Source organism: Daktulosphaira vitifoliae, unplaced genomic scaffold (genome assembly GCF_025091365.1).
Source record: "Daktulosphaira vitifoliae isolate Bord-2020 unplaced genomic scaffold, ASM2509136v1 Scaffold_4, whole genome shotgun sequence".
NCBI classification, from domain to species: domain Eukaryota; kingdom Metazoa; phylum Arthropoda; class Insecta; order Hemiptera; family Phylloxeridae; genus Daktulosphaira; species Daktulosphaira vitifoliae.
This window is the reverse complement of record NW_026099575.1, coordinates 12,699,469-12,718,057: the sequence shown is the minus strand read 5'-3', so window position 1 is coordinate 12,718,057 and position 18,589 is coordinate 12,699,469. Positions and strand designations below refer to the sequence as shown.

At 25.8% G+C, this 18,589-nt stretch overlaps 1 protein-coding gene across 5 annotated transcripts; it reads right to left on the bottom strand.

Moving 5' to 3' along the window:
• Positions 1-9,454: 9,454 nt before the first annotated feature.
• Positions 9,455-17,693, bottom strand: LOC126904419 (probable phosphoserine aminotransferase). 5 transcript variants are annotated; one of them, XM_050683445.1, is made up of 9 exons: positions 17,545-17,693; positions 14,224-14,330; positions 14,007-14,134; positions 13,034-13,149; positions 12,794-12,955; positions 10,790-10,884; positions 10,556-10,725; positions 10,239-10,496; positions 9,455-10,174 (listed from the first exon to the last, which is right to left on the bottom strand). In XM_050683445.1, the coding sequence occupies exons 2-9, from the start codon at positions 14,278-14,280 to the stop codon at positions 10,060-10,062; spliced, it is 1,101 nt and encodes a 366-aa protein (XP_050539402.1). In that variant the 5' UTR covers positions 14,281-14,330; positions 17,545-17,693; the 3' UTR covers positions 9,455-10,059. The 5 variants fall into 5 exon arrangements, with proteins under 5 accessions (XP_050539402.1, XP_050539403.1, XP_050539400.1 ...); XM_050683446.1 differs by having other exon boundaries at positions 14,224-14,327; positions 17,545-17,689; XM_050683443.1 differs by lacking the exon at positions 17,545-17,693 and adding an exon at positions 17,184-17,220.
• Between the last annotated feature and the right edge of the window lie 896 nt (positions 17,694-18,589).

The following is an 18,589-nucleotide window of genomic DNA, read 5'->3' as shown; positions in this document are numbered from 1 at the left end:
CTTTTTTATTAAATATATAATTATAAATTAAAGCGTTTTAAAAAACAATCTGGAATATAAAGTACTAAAAACTTAGAAGTTAAATTTACCAAAGGGGATATTAAATGTTTAAACAATAATGTCTTTGGGGCTGTGAATTATTTGTATTTATAAATTTGGTTAAATTATTCTGAATACACCATTAATTAGTACAAATTATTATTAATTAACTTGAAAACTTAGTAATGTGTTATTACCGATGTTATAATTTTTTGGGGGAGATTAGTGGAGTCTATCCCCCTTAAAACTAGTATCTCTACATTACTATATAATCCTATGACTAAGTTGTATGAACTTGGGACTCAAAACTTAGTTCAAACGAAATTTATAAATACATATAATTCCCAGCTCTAATCATCTTCATCATTATTCTCAGTTTAATGATCTATTTAGGACCTACACTGCCATTAGTAGACTCCTTAATTTTTCTCTGTCCAAGGTAGGCCTGCGCGATAGTTATTTGTTATATTCGAGAGTCGATAGTGTTAGAATAATCGATTTTATTTGATTAATTAATATACCCGATCAATCGAATATACGTATAGTCTTATATAAAGAAGCAATATATACACTATATGTAATTCTGTGGCGTATTTAAAAAGGGCACGTGTTCTACAATTACTGAGCCATGCTAATATTTTATCAAGATCCGTAATAATGTTGAAATATTTTATTTAAAATAATTACACAGAATATAGGCTATAATACATTTTTATATTACTATAGCAACAATAACTATCATCAAAATATAATAAAATAATATGCTGAATTATCATGTAATGCGAGTATTTTGATATTTAACTTAACAATTTAAATAGCACTCGTTTAATTCCACACAGTGCCAATACTGAAGCCTTATTCTTAGAGAACAAATATTTTATTGTGCACTCGACAACAAATATAGTAAATTATCATTGGTTATTATTATAACTATAATGATTACAGATCGGAATTAGGATATGTATTTATAAATTTTGTTTGCATCCCTTAGTAGGGTCTCAAGATCGTACAACTTTGTGGTAGGAACGTAAGATAATTTTGGGGGGATAAACCCACAAACTAAAACCTCGGTAACAAAACAGTACTAAAATTTCAATTTAATTTAAAAAAATTTGAACTGACTAATATTCGAAATATTAACATATATGGTACATTAACAAATCAATAAACTTATATAATTCCGGGTCTAATAATTATGAATATAATTATAATATATAATTGTTACTTGAAGTGCTTAAGAATTTATACATATTTACAGTTGAGTCCAAAACGTCAGAACTCAACTGTAAACATGGATAAATCCTTAAGCACTTCAAGCAACAAAACAATCCATGAAATCTTTAACATATTTATGTATAATTGTATTATAATTATCTTTAATAGATAAATATCAAAATAATCACTACGTAGCAATAAACTTAAAATATTTGTAAATTCCTTTTTTTTTTGGAACTTCACTCCCGAAATCTTTCTAAAATTTGCCTTTTAAATCCGTTACAGATCCTTGATTATATTTCTATTTAAGCATATTTAATGAACAAGTTGGAATTGAAAATTTGCTTTGTCCTTACAATATCTACTTAAAATTAGTATCCGTTCATAAAATCATAACATGATTATTTTGTTATTAACCTAAATGATAAAATAATGCAAAAATAAACAAACATCAGTTCGTTTTTAATGTAAAATCCTTTGATGTAAATTTCATTTCGTGTGAAGGAAATGATAATGATATGAATAGGATATAAAATCAACAGGTTGGGTTCTACAATTTTTTTTTCATTTTAACGTTTTCTGTGTATCGTGGTTGTGTTAAAACTAAAAAGTATGGTTAGAAATTCGGCATTTGGAACGTACATGGCATATTAAAGATGCAAAAACTATTTGTGCGAATATCTTGAAATTACATTTAATCGACGTGAGGGTGTCTTCAGCGTACGTCGACAGATTTAAGAATAGTCTGGAAAAATCGAATGCTATTAATTTCTTTCGAGGTAGTTTACTTTATCATTATTTCTATTTAAACAATTTCGACGAAATAAAAGCTTAGGCGAAAACATTTTATAGTAAGTTGGTTTACGATTTTCCCTAAGGTCTGAGTTATTTAAACATTAAACTCGGTACATAATTAAAAACCGCCTGTTAAATGTATATTAACTTTTGGCGAAAAGTTTAACGTACATTAAAAATTTGCACATTATAATTTTTAATAATAACAAGAAATGTTAAGTAGAAAATTCAAGTATAAATAGATTGATTCAAAAGAAATATAAAAACAGGCTTCAATTTAACCTTATTGAATAAAATATTTAAGAGTGTTCTGTTTTTAAGTGAATATTCAATTAGTAAATGAAATATAAGAAACACACATTTCATTTTTAGTAATTTACATTAATTTTTGTAAAATTATTTTCACAACAGTATCTTTATAATATTTAAAAATTGATAATTTAAAATAAAATAAATCATTTTCTATTTTATTATCATGTTAATAAGAGATCTAAAAATGAAAAAAGAAACACTTCCTCTGTGGTCATTTATAACTGAAATGACATGTTTGGGTAATACGTTTGAAACTTACTTTATTTGACAGGTTTAAGTTTAAAAAGGTTTAAGGGGTATAATAGTTTTTTACCCGTTTTAATCATTAAACTTTTTGTTAATTATAATTTCCAGTACAAAATCTTTGAAAAATACAGCAATAATTTAACTTTAATTATTTCGCGAAGTGGAAATGGCCCAAAATGGAAAATATATCGCAAAGTGGAAAATATTGTTCATAACGACAATATTTTTGGAGACATGAATATTAGAGAACTGATAAAAGAAAAACACTTAATCGTAAATTTAACACATAAGCTTAGCCTGGAATCGAAAATACAACTATAAAAGTCTAAAAGTCGTAAAATGATGTCCATAAACTTTGAAATAAATGCTCAGTAACTCATCTTCAAAATCCTATTCTTGAGGTAATGTGTATGCAAATGGGTAAACCAATTTAAAGTAATAGCTAAAAGTGAAGATTTACGATCATTGATTCGCAAAAGCTTCGGTTAACCTTAACGAAAATTCTACAGCTAGTCGTTGAGCACTCAAACTGTGATGATTTTTGGTACTTTACGGGGAAATTGTTTAAGTCCTTTTTGTATTTTTACTAGAATAACGAAATTTCAAGTACCAACATTTGATATTAGTAAGAGCACATAGCAAGCACATATAATAAACTTATAATAGTCTAATGAATATTTATCAGAGCATTAAAGTACTACTATTCCAATAAAATTTTGATTTCGTTTAAATTGATTAAAATAATAAAAAAGTAAGGGTAGCATAATAAGCTGCATTTTATCTTACCCGCAGTCAGCTACATTAATAATTTATAGTGTAATATAGTTTTAATGAAGATATAATCCAATGCGAATTGATTTATTTTCATTGACCATTATGTCACTGTTTTGTATACTACTCGTTAAATATATCAACATTTTTAATATAAATGGAATAAAATTAATTCACCGTCATCATTTTACCATTACGATTATTTATACATCGAACGGAGTCGTGTTGCAGTCGACCAAAGATAAAATGACTATATAGACTCATATTAATATTCCTGGCGCTAATATAAATAAAATAAACATCCGTAAGACGTTTACCCCAATGACAGTTGCCGGTAAGCAAAATGCTAAACCTTTTACTTAATATATAAATCGTTCATTTTTACATTCCAAATAATATTACGGTGAAATTTTGCATGATGTTTTCAAAATGAATTAATCGATATGACGTGACGGATTCTGTGTAAATAATTAAACAGTAAACCTTTATAAAAAAGGAAAACTTTTAGAAAATTCATGACCTTAATTACCAAAGACATTTTAATAAACGTATTGATAATTTTTAAGATACTTTCAGCGTTTTTTTCACGTTCAATTCAGCTGACAATTGGACACAATTTTATTGTAAAAATAAGTTGTTTGATGAATCAAACACGATCCTACAGCATTTCTATGAAATTTGTGTAATCTTGTGAAATATGACGCGTAAAGAATGTATTATACTACACCATTAACAATACATTTTCACAAGTCATAACTCAATACTAATGGTCGTTCAATCGAATTTTTTAAATATTCTTGCAAATAACAAGAGCTGACGAGCCGGACGTAAAAATACAACAATATTTATGTGACAAAAGAATGTTTGAAATGAAATATCACCTATAAAAAAACACTCATCCCGTTCGGAGCAATAAAAAAATACACGTATAATAGCTAAAGGACATTCGCTTGTGTTTTCAGCACGTTCATTTAAATCTGGTATTTTTTCATAACTTTGATATAAAATCTTTCAATCTGTCTCAAAGGTTCTGTGCTCTTAAACCCCAAACGATACGCACCATATATCCCAACGGTTTAATACAAAAAGGACTGCATCTGACAACCTTTAAACTTTAATCTTATCTCCTAATGTATACCTGGAAATAATGTAAGCTTTTGCAAAAAAACAAATAATAAACGAGAATCGATGATACAAATGCATTTTCATGAGCTTATACTTAGAAAATGATTATTCATTTGCAATATGCACAAAAAGTGCAACGTGGGTCAACGCCCCACCACCAGGATGTCTAAGAGGATAGTAGTGATGATGCTACCTGTTTGTGTGTTATTGTTCGGGATTTGTTGATCGGCGAGAGCGCAAGCGCACAACAAGCACATCCATCGAATCCATCTGACCAGCATTTCATGTCGTCGGCTCGTCGTGGTGGTTGTCGTTAATGCTTTGCCGCCGATCACTTAATCTCTTAAGGAAATTATGACTGTCGTTACAAAAGTTGTTGAGCTGATTGCATGTGAGGAGATGGGGCACGACTTTACAGATCTTTGCAGGTGGCTCAAGATTTAGAAATTAACTAAAAGAGATGAAAAATTATCAATCGAAGAAAAAATCGTATTGAACGGTGTTTTGGTGAGCTAAAGACGTTTGCGGGTGCAAAATATGAGGCACGCCATAGATGTTTGTCCGAGAACTGCCGGTAACGACGCCCCCACACTCCGTTAGAGCCGTGGCGCAGTTCCGATTTTGCCGCCGAGTGGATGCGCTTTGGGGAGACACGCACACGGCGCTCAGTGGTAAAACAATCTACTCACCGTCACCGTATTTGAGTGGGTGGCTGGAGGTGAAATAGAGTTAGAGTGGCATAGCGAGAAAAACAAAAATTTAAATCACATGATTACAGTAGTGTGTGTGTATCTCATGTATAACTAGTTTGCATATTTGCTCTTAAGAATATTATCATAAACTACAAATTGTAATTACTATAAAGTACTAGCGATACCTTGCGACTCACCTGTTGATACATTTTTTTCTATCAGTGAAAATAAATAAAAACTAACGGTAATAGAAAAATCACATCACCTAAAAATATTAAATTCTTTATTTAATACCGAAAAAAGTTTTATCGCCCTCGAATTTCATAAAAATTAATAAAATATTAATCAGTTACATTTTCAAAAAAATAACTAATTTTTTTGTTTGGGATTTTTAAGATACTAAACTATCTTATATTAGTATATAAAGATAATAAGATGATCAAAAGACAACTTTAATTTCTTTAAAAAATAACAAGTACTACCAACTAGTGGGTTATAAAATACTTTACTGTCGTTATAATGAAATTGTTTCGACGCAACTTATGTTTGCTTCGCAATTTTCACGAAACAAAAAAAATATGATAGCTCCTATTATATTAATACTAGGTTTGTTGTGTTAAAAACTTTATGTCTATCTGTATTATAAAGTACACTTTTTTTATCAAAAAAATAATAATAATAATAAAAAATAAAACGTGTATAATATATGATATGTAATTTGGTACAGAATTCAAACAACAAAAAAATATCTTCAATGAATAAAATATAAAATACATCCGAGTAGAACACTATACACTGCACGTCTTCAATTACGTTTTATTAAAAAAAATTTAATCCCATGGGATAAGTTAGGTTGAATTATTTGATGACTAATTTAAAACTGTCTATTGTATGACATTGATATGGAATTCTAAATTTCAAATTACGTTGAATTTAATGATAATATCAACTTAAATAGTAATAGGAATTTTTTTTAAATCAAAAACTGTTAATAATATACGATAAAAAAAGTTACCACATAAAACTGTCGTAACAACTATAACTTTTTTTTTTTTGTGAACAATTCACAAAGAACTATATTCGAATCGTTATTTATAAAATAAAATTAAATAATTTAAGTAAAAATATATTTAATTTATAATTTTTACAATTTAACTTCTAGACATTTTACACTAAAAAATTCATCATAAAGCAATATTTTTTTCCTAAGATTAAATTGGTTTTTACCAATATTTTTTAACTTTTTAAATAATAGTACATATTCGCAGTCCTTGTGAATGCTGATCAAAAATAACTTTAACTAGTAACAAAAAGATTTGTAAAATAAGACACTTGAGAAAATTCGTGATTAAGAAAAAAGCCCAATTTAGTAAGTAGAAATTCAAACGTGTTTTATTAACGCTTTTAGTATTATTTACCCCGTACTTGATACTGTTTATTCGGAACTTTATTTGTTTCGCTTTATCTAAACTTATAACACAATACATGTTTTAAGTGAATTAATTTGGTTTTATTTTCATAAAATTTAAATAAAAATCATTGCTTTATTAAATAATATTAGAATAAAACTGGATACTTCAAAAATAGTAACTACAATAAAGTAAATCAAAGTCATAAGAGAATAAAAACTATATTTTTCAGAGAAATTAAATCATTTGTTATTTATGATCACACAATTTGTTAAATTATATAGACAAACTTTTAAATTTTTTAATAAAAATAAATTACAACCATTTTTAAAGTATTAACACACTACTAATAAAAAGAATACAAAAAATTAAAGTCACTTAAAATTTTTATTTAAAAAATATTAAATCAAATACGAGTTCTTTTATTGTTATAACTAATTGTACTACATCTGCTTAATACGAAAATGATATTAAGAAACAAAATATTTATTGATACTAGTTAATCAGTAATTATATGGGAATTCCCAACGGGAAATAATTAAAATTAAGTTGTATGAAGAAAAAAAATTTATCCAATTATTGTCAGTATTTCACTTTTTGTAAATTTATAATTATAACTATAAGTTAATTATAAATTTTAAATAATACAAATACCCAAAAATCTATAGTAAGAAAAAAAAGCTGTGGAAAATACTATGTATGTTTATTAAAAATAATTCTATTATACTCTCATGGTTACAATAACAAAATTAAATTAAACGCATTAAATTTTAATGTCTTGAATTATACAAATTAATATTATCAATTTCTTTTTAAATTTTATTTGTAATAAATCTATACAAAAATATAAGCTAATTTAAATGATATCCTTAACTAATAACTTAACTCTAATATCAATAAAATATCAAATAGACTTAGAGTTTAACGAGTCTGTTGCAAAAAAAAATTCTGTATTTGCTGTATTAATTTATTATTTACTGAAATTTATATAATGATGACAAAAGTAAATGTGAACAAAAACTGAATGGTCACTTCAATTACAATATACTAAATCTAATGTTAGCAAGAAACGATAAAGCAAATTCCGTTAGAATTTATCGATTCCACAATTGAGTCTATAGCCATTTGGATGTACTTACTTTTATAGAGTTTTGATTATTATGTAACAATCGTTCAGTTTATAGCTTAGTAAATAAGAAAGGTAATAACCTGTATGTGTTCAAAATTATGCTGCGTTCGGGTGGGTGCAAAGGTTTTTCCAAAACGATAACAAAACCATAACGCATAAAATATATTCCAAGTAACTATCAAGTGGCAATCTGCGTGACCATCTATTCTGTGATAGAACAAAACAAATTGTCAAATCTAATGTGAGCTAAAATTTCAACAGTATATACTTTTAATTCGTTTCTATACTTAGGTATTTTTAAAGCACGTTAACAAAATTAAACTTAGTTGGCCGTATTATCCACTCGGACATTTCAGTTTCTATACTAACAAAACAAAATTATTTAATAATAATTAAATTTTATAGAGGTAAATTACTTGACTAACTTGATTATTCGCTAATTAATACTCTGTAAACTAATTTTTGTATAATTGTCGAATTATAATATTTATATAATAAAAGCTATGAAAAAATAAAACACTTGTATATTCATAAATATTATATGAAAGTTCATACACAGAATGAAACTTTGAATAAAATCATTCACGCATTAAATTTAATGCGTAAATTTTAATTTAACAAAACAATTTTTAAAAATTAAATGTAATTTGTTATATGATTTTTTATTCAATTGAGAAATAAACTTTATAAAGTGTAATTATTCCTAAAAATTTTACTTTGAAATTAAAAATGAATAATGAAAAAAGTCAAGTTCAATCAAGTGACAGTCAAATTAAAAAATGTTTTATTTCAATGGAAATTTAATAGAAAGATTTGTAGATAAGGGGTGGTTTCGTGGTTTAAACTTCCCTATCACAATTTATTTACATGTAACAAATTTATTTTAAAAAATTGTATGGAGATTATGCATTAAACCCCCTTCCCCCATAATTAATCTATATTAACGTTCCCGTTCACAATCAATTATTATTGTCTAAACATTTTTTAAACAAAATCGTTAGTGGAGTTTTCGCTCCCACTCCTTTAATCCGGACCTGACTATGCTGATCATGATATTATGATTCTTTGATTATGAACGATCAATAAAATTAGTAGTTCAGTATATCAACTATTGATGGGCATATTCGAATATTTTAAACTATCGAATAACTATTCGAATAGTTTTTGTACAACCGAATAGTTTATTTTTAGCATAAACTATCGAATAGTTTTAAAAACTATCGAATAACTATTCGAATAGTTTTTATACAACCGAATAGTTTTAAAAAATATTCGATTAGTTCTACCTAAAATTTTTATTAAGTATACTTAATTATAATAAGAAGATAATTAACGAATACTTATAAATAAATTATTATACAATTAATAATAGTAAAAATTAGTGATGGGCATTTTCAAATATTTTAAACTATCGTATAACTATTCAAATTGTGTTTATACAATGGAATAGTTTATTTTTAGCATAAACTATCGAATAGTTTTAAAAACTATTCGAATATATTGTGTAACTATCGAATATTTTTTGAATGACTATCGAATAGTTCGATAGTTTCTATTCGATATTTCTAATATCAACCTTCCACGAATTATTTATATTAAAACCTCAAGGAAAATCTGAAATTTCATTATTAAACTTGATTATTCATTTATTAAATAAATAATTAGATTAATGATTTTTAAAAATGACTATTATTTGTATTTTAAGAATTTCGAGTTTTAAATATTCAAAAATACATATAATGATACTAAAATAACAAAAGTTACAATGGTTTATTTATACATTGAATGAAAGATTTAATTAAATTTGCTTAAAAAGTACTTGACATAGTCAAATAATGAATTAGTATTATAACTTCAGTGGTACAAAGCGAAAAAAACCAAGACAAAATCCAAGGTGACTTATTCAAATTTCCAACCTCTATTTATCCATTACATCGATTTATCTCTATAACTTACTTAAATAAGGCATACTTATTATATGAAATTATTTAAAAATTTATTTTTACTGTTTTTCTAATTGTTTTATGTAATTCTTAACAAAACCATATTTGTTCACAACCAATCTATAAAAAATCCCGCGTTTATATAGTTTCTTATAAAACGCGAACATAAATAAATTACGTTAAAGATATTATACAGATAAAATATTTAGAGAAAAATTGTACATTTTTAGAATTTCGTGGATTGTCCCGTAAATAAAATACAAAATTTGACAGAAATAACTTTGTTGGAGTACACTTGAAATTGCAAAGTTAAATTATTTAAGAAACAAACATGACTATTAAAAAAGAAATTTTTATCTAATTAATTTTTTATGAAAACATAGTCAGGGCTGAAATTGGGGGTGTTGTTCCTGGAACTTAATCATGAAGTCGGTCAAAACCTTTACTTCATCTAGTGTCATGGCATTGTACATAGCGACTCGAATTCCTCCTACTAACCTGTTAAATTCAATCCATTTTTAATAATAAGTGATTTAAATAAAAAAACAACTGCTATTCTTACCTATGACCTTTGAGTTGTAAAAATCCAATATCTTGGGATTCTTTCAAAAACTGCTTATCAGCTTCAGGCCCGGTAGACAACCGGAAAGGAACTGTCACACGACTCCTATATGCACTATCAATGGGACAAGAATAAAATCCCTTAGAGTCTTCGATGGTTTTGTACAAAAGTTGGCTTTTAGTTTTTGATTGTTCTTCCATACTACCAACTCCTCCTTGTTCTTTAATCCATTTCAATACCAACGACAGCATGTATACACTACGAATAATAGTAAATTTAGAATACAATTTTTAATTGAAATTAAAACTAATATTTACATAAACGTAGGTGGTGTATTAACTAAGGAATCATCATGAGCAAATAGTGTATAATTGAATACCATAGGGCAAATAGGACTAGGATGTCCAATTAAATCATCGCGGATTATTATCACAGTGATACCAGCAGGTCCTAAATTTTTTTGAGCACATGCAAACACAATACCAAACTAAAAATTCAGTAACTGGAAAATTATGAAATGAAATATAACACAATTATTTTTAATAAATTACCTTGCTAACATTAAACTTTCTAGTCATTATGTTGGACGACATATCACATACTAACGGTACACCGTTAGTTTCAGGGATAAAAGGAAATTCAATGCCTATAAAATTTAATTAATTTCAACTGTAAAATGATAAACTATAAGTATTAGTATGATACTGTATTAAAAACTAAAATTGTATGATTAAATTAATTTTTATTAAATAATAATACCATATTTAACTTTTTACGTTCTTATAATGAAATATATTAACATCGTGAAAATTGCATAAGAAATTAGTACTATATTAAGTATTACTTAGAAAAATATAATACTCTTTTGTTAAAAAAGTTTTCTTTAATAATTGACCTTAACAAATCAATAGCTAAACGACCTTTTTTATCCCAAAATTTATAATAAAGTTATATTTTTTAGTTTAATTTAAACATAAATTAAAAAACTGAACAGAAACAAGAACATGTTTAGAAATTTATAATGTTTGGGGCTAAAATACATTTTTCTAGTTCATTTATTTTGAAATGATTATGAACAAATAAAAGCAGTTAACAAACATTGTTATATTAGCATTGTACGGTCAATGGAAGTGCACGTGCCTCATATCACCACTTTAATATGCCACTCGTAAACTGTGGAAACTCAGTAGATTAAAAATGCCGTACTGCTCTTTTAAAAATTTAGTCAATTTTTTGACAATCATAATTTTTTTAACAATATTAATAATATAATGCTTAACCTAAAAAAAATATCTAAATTTAAGGAAAACCTAGGAACCTGTCCTCGAAATCCTTAAAAACAAATTTTTACAACAATACAAGTATAATTTATTTTTAAAAAATAATTAATTTTAAACGAATGTACAACTTTTGTTCATAAAAAAATCGATCAGTATTTAAGATAAATATTTTAAGTAAGTAAAAATAAATAGTAATATAATTCTGTATATAATTGAAAGCTATGTTAAATACTATTTTGTACCATTAATTAGTTAGAACATGTAGATAACGTAAATTCTTATAACTTTATCAAAGAATAAACAATTTATTTAAAAAGAACCATATATACATAATAAAGAATGTCTATGTATATTGAATATCATTAAGTCTATTGAACTCGCAATGTAGAAGATATCCAATCATTAGAATAATTAAACGCATAAATAGTTTATAAAATGTCTTAACAATATGTTCAAAGAATTAATTTTTCTCTTGTAGATATTCGTATATGAAAACGTATAAGAAATAGACCTTTTAATATACAGAGTGTTCAGTAAATAAGGAAACGAATTTCTATTGTACTCATTGTTTGTAACAATTTAACTGTTTCCTAACTTACTGAACACTCTGTATATTTGAAGAAAGTATGTTACATTCTAATTGGAAATAAAATGTATACATTTTTTCATTTATACGAAAAAATATACTTAATATCGGGGTAATTTAAAAACTTAATCTTTAATCTAAAACTTAATGTTTAGAATAAAAAATAAACAATTTTAACAACCTAAATATTCAATAAAAGGAATTGTCCGTCCAATATCTAAAGACCGTTTAGTGTTCAATGAAAGCAATTAATAGGGCTTAATTTTTACCTTTTTGATGTTACACGATTTTTTTTTTTGTAACTCTCAGTACTCTAACCTGGTGAAATTTTAAAGTGCTCACATTATTACTAGTAACTACAGTTAGTTACAATATATTTTTAGAATTTCGTACAACAACCATTTAATATTTTATTACTCAACATTTATTAAAAATAAGTTTTGCATTGCATTATAATACCCAGTTAATTTATAATTCAGTACATAATTATCGTTATATATTGAAAAAATAAAAAAGCGATCAAAAATAAATTATATACACAAACTATTAATAGTTGAAATATTTATACGCCATACTATCAATGATTGCAAATGTATACTAAATTATTTTCAAATCATTAAAAAGATACTTGATTACATAGATATACATTATATTTAACGTTATATGTTAAAAGTAGACAATATTTTTACCATTCACAGTTTCGTTGTCACAATAGTAAACAAAAGCAGCTTCTGGATCTAATTTCCATGTTGACTGATCTGGAATCTTTTCAAATTTTTCTGGTTTCGGGAAAACATAATTTACTTTCATGTACTTTGAAGTTTCTTTAGCGGCTTTTGTAGACCATTCGCCTGTAAATATTATTGAGAAATTTGAAAGCTAAATAATTTTATGCGATTTAGTTATACCAATAATAGCAAGCCACTTACCAGTCAATATAAAGTCTGCTTTTTCACCCCGATGCATTAAGTTCAAAGGAACAGAAGCAAAAGCACCGGTGCCACCACCTTGCATTAATAATATTTTGTAATTGGAAGGCACATTTCTGAAAAAAAATACATAAATTAAAATGTCTAATAGTGACGAACTTTGAGAAGCATTAATGTTAATAATTCTATTATCTAGTATAAACATGAATCTTCCTTAAAATACTATATTATAATTAACAACAGAAAAAGGTATATATATATATATATATCTTATAATAATTAATATAGAAAATAATTGTTCAATATTTTATTTAAAGTAAAAATATTTTTTGTTCAAAATTATTTATTTAATAAAAATGCCAAAACTCCATTTTAAATCTTAAAAAATAAATAGTTAAGATGACAGTACATATTTCAACTTTAAAATTAGGACGATATTATAACTGTTTAAGAGAAAGTTCATAAATTCAAACATAAATAGACTGTAGATCAACGACTATCGCTAAAACACAAAAATGTTAGCAAAAGCATTTTGATATTATGAAATAGATATTAGATATCTATTTTTAAATGAAATACCTAAAAGTGAATGGAGTGTATGAAATACAATTTCATGAAATACAATTTCATACTCCATAAAGTCTTCATCGGTACAACATAATTATAAATCTACCTTTTTTTGGGAGAAAGATCTAAATTATTCTGATTATGGTTAAAACTCTCATATCCTTTTTTATTTCTTCTTGGCTGACATTAGAGTAAAAAAAAATTTTTTTGCACAACATTTGCTAGTTTCTTTTATTTTGATGTGATGCCATGTTTTATATTATTCACGCTTATTATTAAATTTTTTTTTCTTTAGATTAAAAATTTCGGTTTAACTTGAAAAATAATACAAAAATTGACTAAATTAATACTTTAATCATAGTTACAAGATTTGTCTGACAGATTCAATGACCCGATTGTTTANTACAAGAGTTGTCTGACAGATTCAATGACCCGATTGTTTATTACTGCATATTCAGCCGATCGATGACTTAATTCCATTACACTTAGACCACAACCACAGTTTAAAATTTCATCTCTGGCTTGTTCCAATACCTGTGTAAAAATTGACATTGGGAATAGATATGAACTTTGACTAATAGTAAGACAATGTGAAAACTTAAAAATTTTATCAGTTCCTTTACTTGTCTGGGTAGTTTTGCGGGACCAGCACCAAAATTGATTACATGATTGGATGACATTGTCAGTTGTTGGATTGTTTGGAGGTTTGTCCTGCTCGATCGATTACCTACTAAGGATAAAAAATTAGAGAAAACGACTCAAATAAGACACAACATGTGCGCTACGTTGTGCGAATACTAACTAAATGAAACCGGTTGAAGTGTACACGAGGTGCACTCACACCACTATTCAAAACTCATTTTATTAATCATAGCAATAGAACCAATTAAAATAATTTTCGTTCTAAACACATCTGTCAACCACTTGTTCATATTATCACACAGAATTACTATTTAAAACTAATATTAATACATACGAATAAGACTTGGCTTGAATTTAAAATACACCTCTAAAGAAAATCAAATTAAATAACTTAATTTAAATAACCATTGTGTAAATTAATACACTACGTTTAATAAGCAGTACTTAACATTTTGTTAAAAATTATAATACATTGTTTATAAAATTTTAAAAATAAATTATTTTATTCAATCCTGTAACAACATAAGAAATTTGTTTAATATTTTCTTAAATAAATATATGCTCATATAATTGTATTGCACCAGACGTGGATCCAATTTCCGTGATCAGAAGAGCCGGTTTAATAGTATATTTATATATATAATGAGTTTCCTACAATTTTCTGATATTTCTAATAACTTTGGATCCAGAGAATACTTTGCGTTAGTTTTTAGCTTCAATGCTAATTTAAGAAGATTTTACCGTGATGTATTTTTTTTATGTCAGTCGATGAAAATTTTCAGATCTCACTAGACTTATGTACAGAGAAGGTTTGAAAATGAACCCCGAAGGTAAAAGTTTTTTGTAAACTTCATTTTTGAAAAGATTCCGAAAAAACTGCGTTTTTCTAACCTATACCAAATTATTGCTTATGAAGTGTACAACAACCTTGGTTTTAAAAGACACTTTAAAATCAAGGTTGTTAAAAACATGATAAAATAAAAAAACCTATTTAAAACATCCCACAAGACCAATGTAAATTTTAAAAAAAATTGGTGTTATAAACATGCAGTGTTTAAAGCGTAACAACCCCGTTTAAACTTTATTAAATTAAAGTTTTTGAAATCTACAATATGAAAATAATAATTTGTCCAATTCTTCTATGAAATAACAGCCATCAAATTAAAAAAATTGAAATTTTTAAATTAAAAATACTTTATTTTCAATAATGAAATAATTTAATGAGTATTTAATATTTGAGTGAAATTTTAAAATTATGAGACTACAATATTATTTGTTCTTAATAAGAAAAATAAATAATCATAAAATTTTATCAAAAAATAAATATAAAAAATAATAATAATTTGATGGTTGGTTAACAATTTTAAGATTAATACTTATTGTGTTATAAACATTTTAATGTATAGCATAAGTACTTAGCATGGCGAAGAATGCATGTAAATGATGATACATTGATTTACTTGTAGACACGTGTAAATAATTTTTTTTTTGTTTTTTACATATATATTTAGATTTTATCTTTAGGAAAAGAATAAAGGACATAAATAGCCGATAATCGGGGTGAGAACTAGTCTGTGTTCACTCTGATAGAAATTTTTTTTCTAATTTTAACAATAAAAAATAAAAAACAGCAGCACAGTGAGGTCGCAACTTAGTTGGGACAAGTATAAATGACATATGATAGTGATTAAAATCACTGTTATAAGTATAATACATGAAAAAACTTTTATTATAGTAATTAAATGTAGTATGAGAATAATATTCAATTATTTACAATTAAATGTGTTGTAATTTTTACAGAAAAATGATAAAGTTATATATGTTGTTACCTCCGTGTTAAACACATATCAAAATTCTAAACAAATTTAATGATTTTTTCTAATTAATTGAAGTTAAGTTAGGGCTCTATAGGTAATATAGACTTTGTAGACATTTATCTCTATAGAAACTATCTCTATGGTAGCTCACAGATAAGTTGATAAATTAACCACATGTATCCATACTTTATCCAGAAAATAAAATATGCTGTGTAAATTTAATTAAAAACAGTAACATTGCCTAACGTAATCTAGATAACACTTGAAACTATATTTTTAAATAAAATTTTTAAGTGGCCCACTTTACACCGACTAGTGTAAATTTTTGCTGTCACAGACAAAAAAGTCTGCGCAGGCCTATGTTGGACGGTCATTAATAAATGCAGAAATCCTTCCTAATATTTATAATTAACACTTAAAACACAATTATTTTTTTGCAAAAGTGAGGTGGTAAAAAATTATTTTTGCTGCTGAACTATTATTCTGAAATTGTATATATTACAATCTATATATTACAAATAAATTGTCGAATTAATGGACGATTCGTAATGGAGGTGTACCCTACCACAACTACAGGACGTCTCAACTTCTACTCATTAATAAGTAACGTAGTTTTCTGAGAAACAACCTAGTGGGTATCAAAGGATTTTAACAATCTCCCCTTATACATTTAATTTGAGGTTATTTTTTTTCAATATTTCAAGTATTTATTGAAATAATGAAACAATAACTAAAAATAAAATCATTAATTAACTGGATATAAAAAAATTTATCTTCTTCGCAAACTAGAATATTATTATCAATAATATCCAATCTTAACCTGTTCAGGGGAATATCAAAAACCTTAAATGTCCATTTAATAATAGATGGGAAAAGATATAGGCAGTGTTTTACTATATATCCTTTTATTAACATAATTCATAATTATACTGCTATAATAGCAGGGTTGTACTACTGAATAAAATCTCAAATGCCATTTCTTTTTAATATAACTTTTTGTATAAAATCCTTCTAGTGTACAAGTTAAGAAAAATTATTAAAAATAATTGAAATCTAATATTTCTTTCCATTAAAATATAGAATTATAATTAATATTCAGCATTAAACTTGTTATCAAAACTTACTACTATCACTGATATATTTCATATATGAACATATAACCGATTATTATTAACTTCGCGAATTTATTGATCCATTCTTTTAATTTGACTAGCATCAATAATAATTAATAAAAATAGTGAATTGTTATTGCTATTTTAACCTTGGATTTTAACATTTAATCGCTAAGGTATCTTATCTATATTTCAAATTTTACATAGCACCTCTATTTTGCCAATTTAAAATCATAAATTCAACATTTACAAACGTTACCACGTTCAATTCTTACAGCACACTTCTCCGGTTCCATACGGTCGATAGTGTGTAGTTTTATTTATTAAGTTAAAAAAACGTAAACTGTTAACTGTTAACTTAATTTTAACTTACTTTGCTTTACACTTCAGTCTACAACTTAGATTATTCACTAAGAAAACAATGTGAGTATTTTTTTTTTGCTAAAATATATATTAATTGATATAATGTAAAACTTATTGTATAGACAAACGTTTGTTAGGTGTCTACAGAACGTGACATTGTAGTAACCTTGAAGTTAATTCTCGTTTTCTAACAAAATTAAAGATTTTTTTTTGGTTAACTATTGGCATATATTAAACGGATATTATCTTATCTATAAGAGATCATATATATGTCAAATACACCCATAGTTGCCTATGACATACTTGTCATGCTAAGTTTATTTTTCAAAAAAACAATAAACTAAAAAATATCAAAATTATTTGAGTTTTTAACTATAACTTTTCTAAATGAATCGTATTTTATCTGTTGTTCAAGTGATGATTATAAATGGCTTAAAGAGAACACCCATAATTTCANATTATAAATGGCTTAAAGAGAACACCCATAATTTCAGTGACTATACCATCAATATCTTCTAAACCATTTGGTTGCTTTTCAAAACGCCAGCTATTTAACTTTATGGTGCAACACGAGGTTTTAGATTTAAAAAGTAGTTTTTAATGTTTATGTAAATAGCATTATACCAAAAATCCTATCTTAAGGTATTCTTTTCCTTACTTTTATTTTTCTGTTAAATATTTACCTACAATGTTCTATCTCATTTTTGTAACCTACATCTTGTTATCATCACTTAAAAATTTATAAGACATAATTTTTATAATAATTATATTTATTCAATTAAATTTAGAAAGAAGTTATTTAATATTTATTTGGTGATATAAGTTGTTTAATGATTTCCTATTTCTATATACATTTATGACGATACATGTATAATTAAAGTATAGAATATTAAAAGGCAGTTTTTTTTATGATAATTCTTGTATTATAACACTTTTTAATAACTTTTATAAAAGGGTTAAACCAAGAAACTAGAACAGGTCAAAAATAAAATATCGTAATCTTAATTTTGAAACAATAAAAATGGTTATTAGTTTAAAATTATTTTTTTTTCTTA

Bases quoted from the DNA above. Each gene is read 5' to 3' on its own strand.
- LOC126904419 (XM_050683443.1), bottom strand. From the start codon at position 17,205: ATGAAATATATCAGTGATAGTA. The intron at 14,331-17,183 runs GTAAGTTTTGAT...TTTTATCCTTAG, and splicing joins GAAATATATCAGTGATAGTA to TAGGTAATCGATCGAGCAGG. The intron at 10,726-10,789 runs GTAATTTATTAA...CTGAATTTTTAG, and splicing joins GAAAGTTTAATGTTAGCAAG to TTTGGTATTGTGTTTGCATG.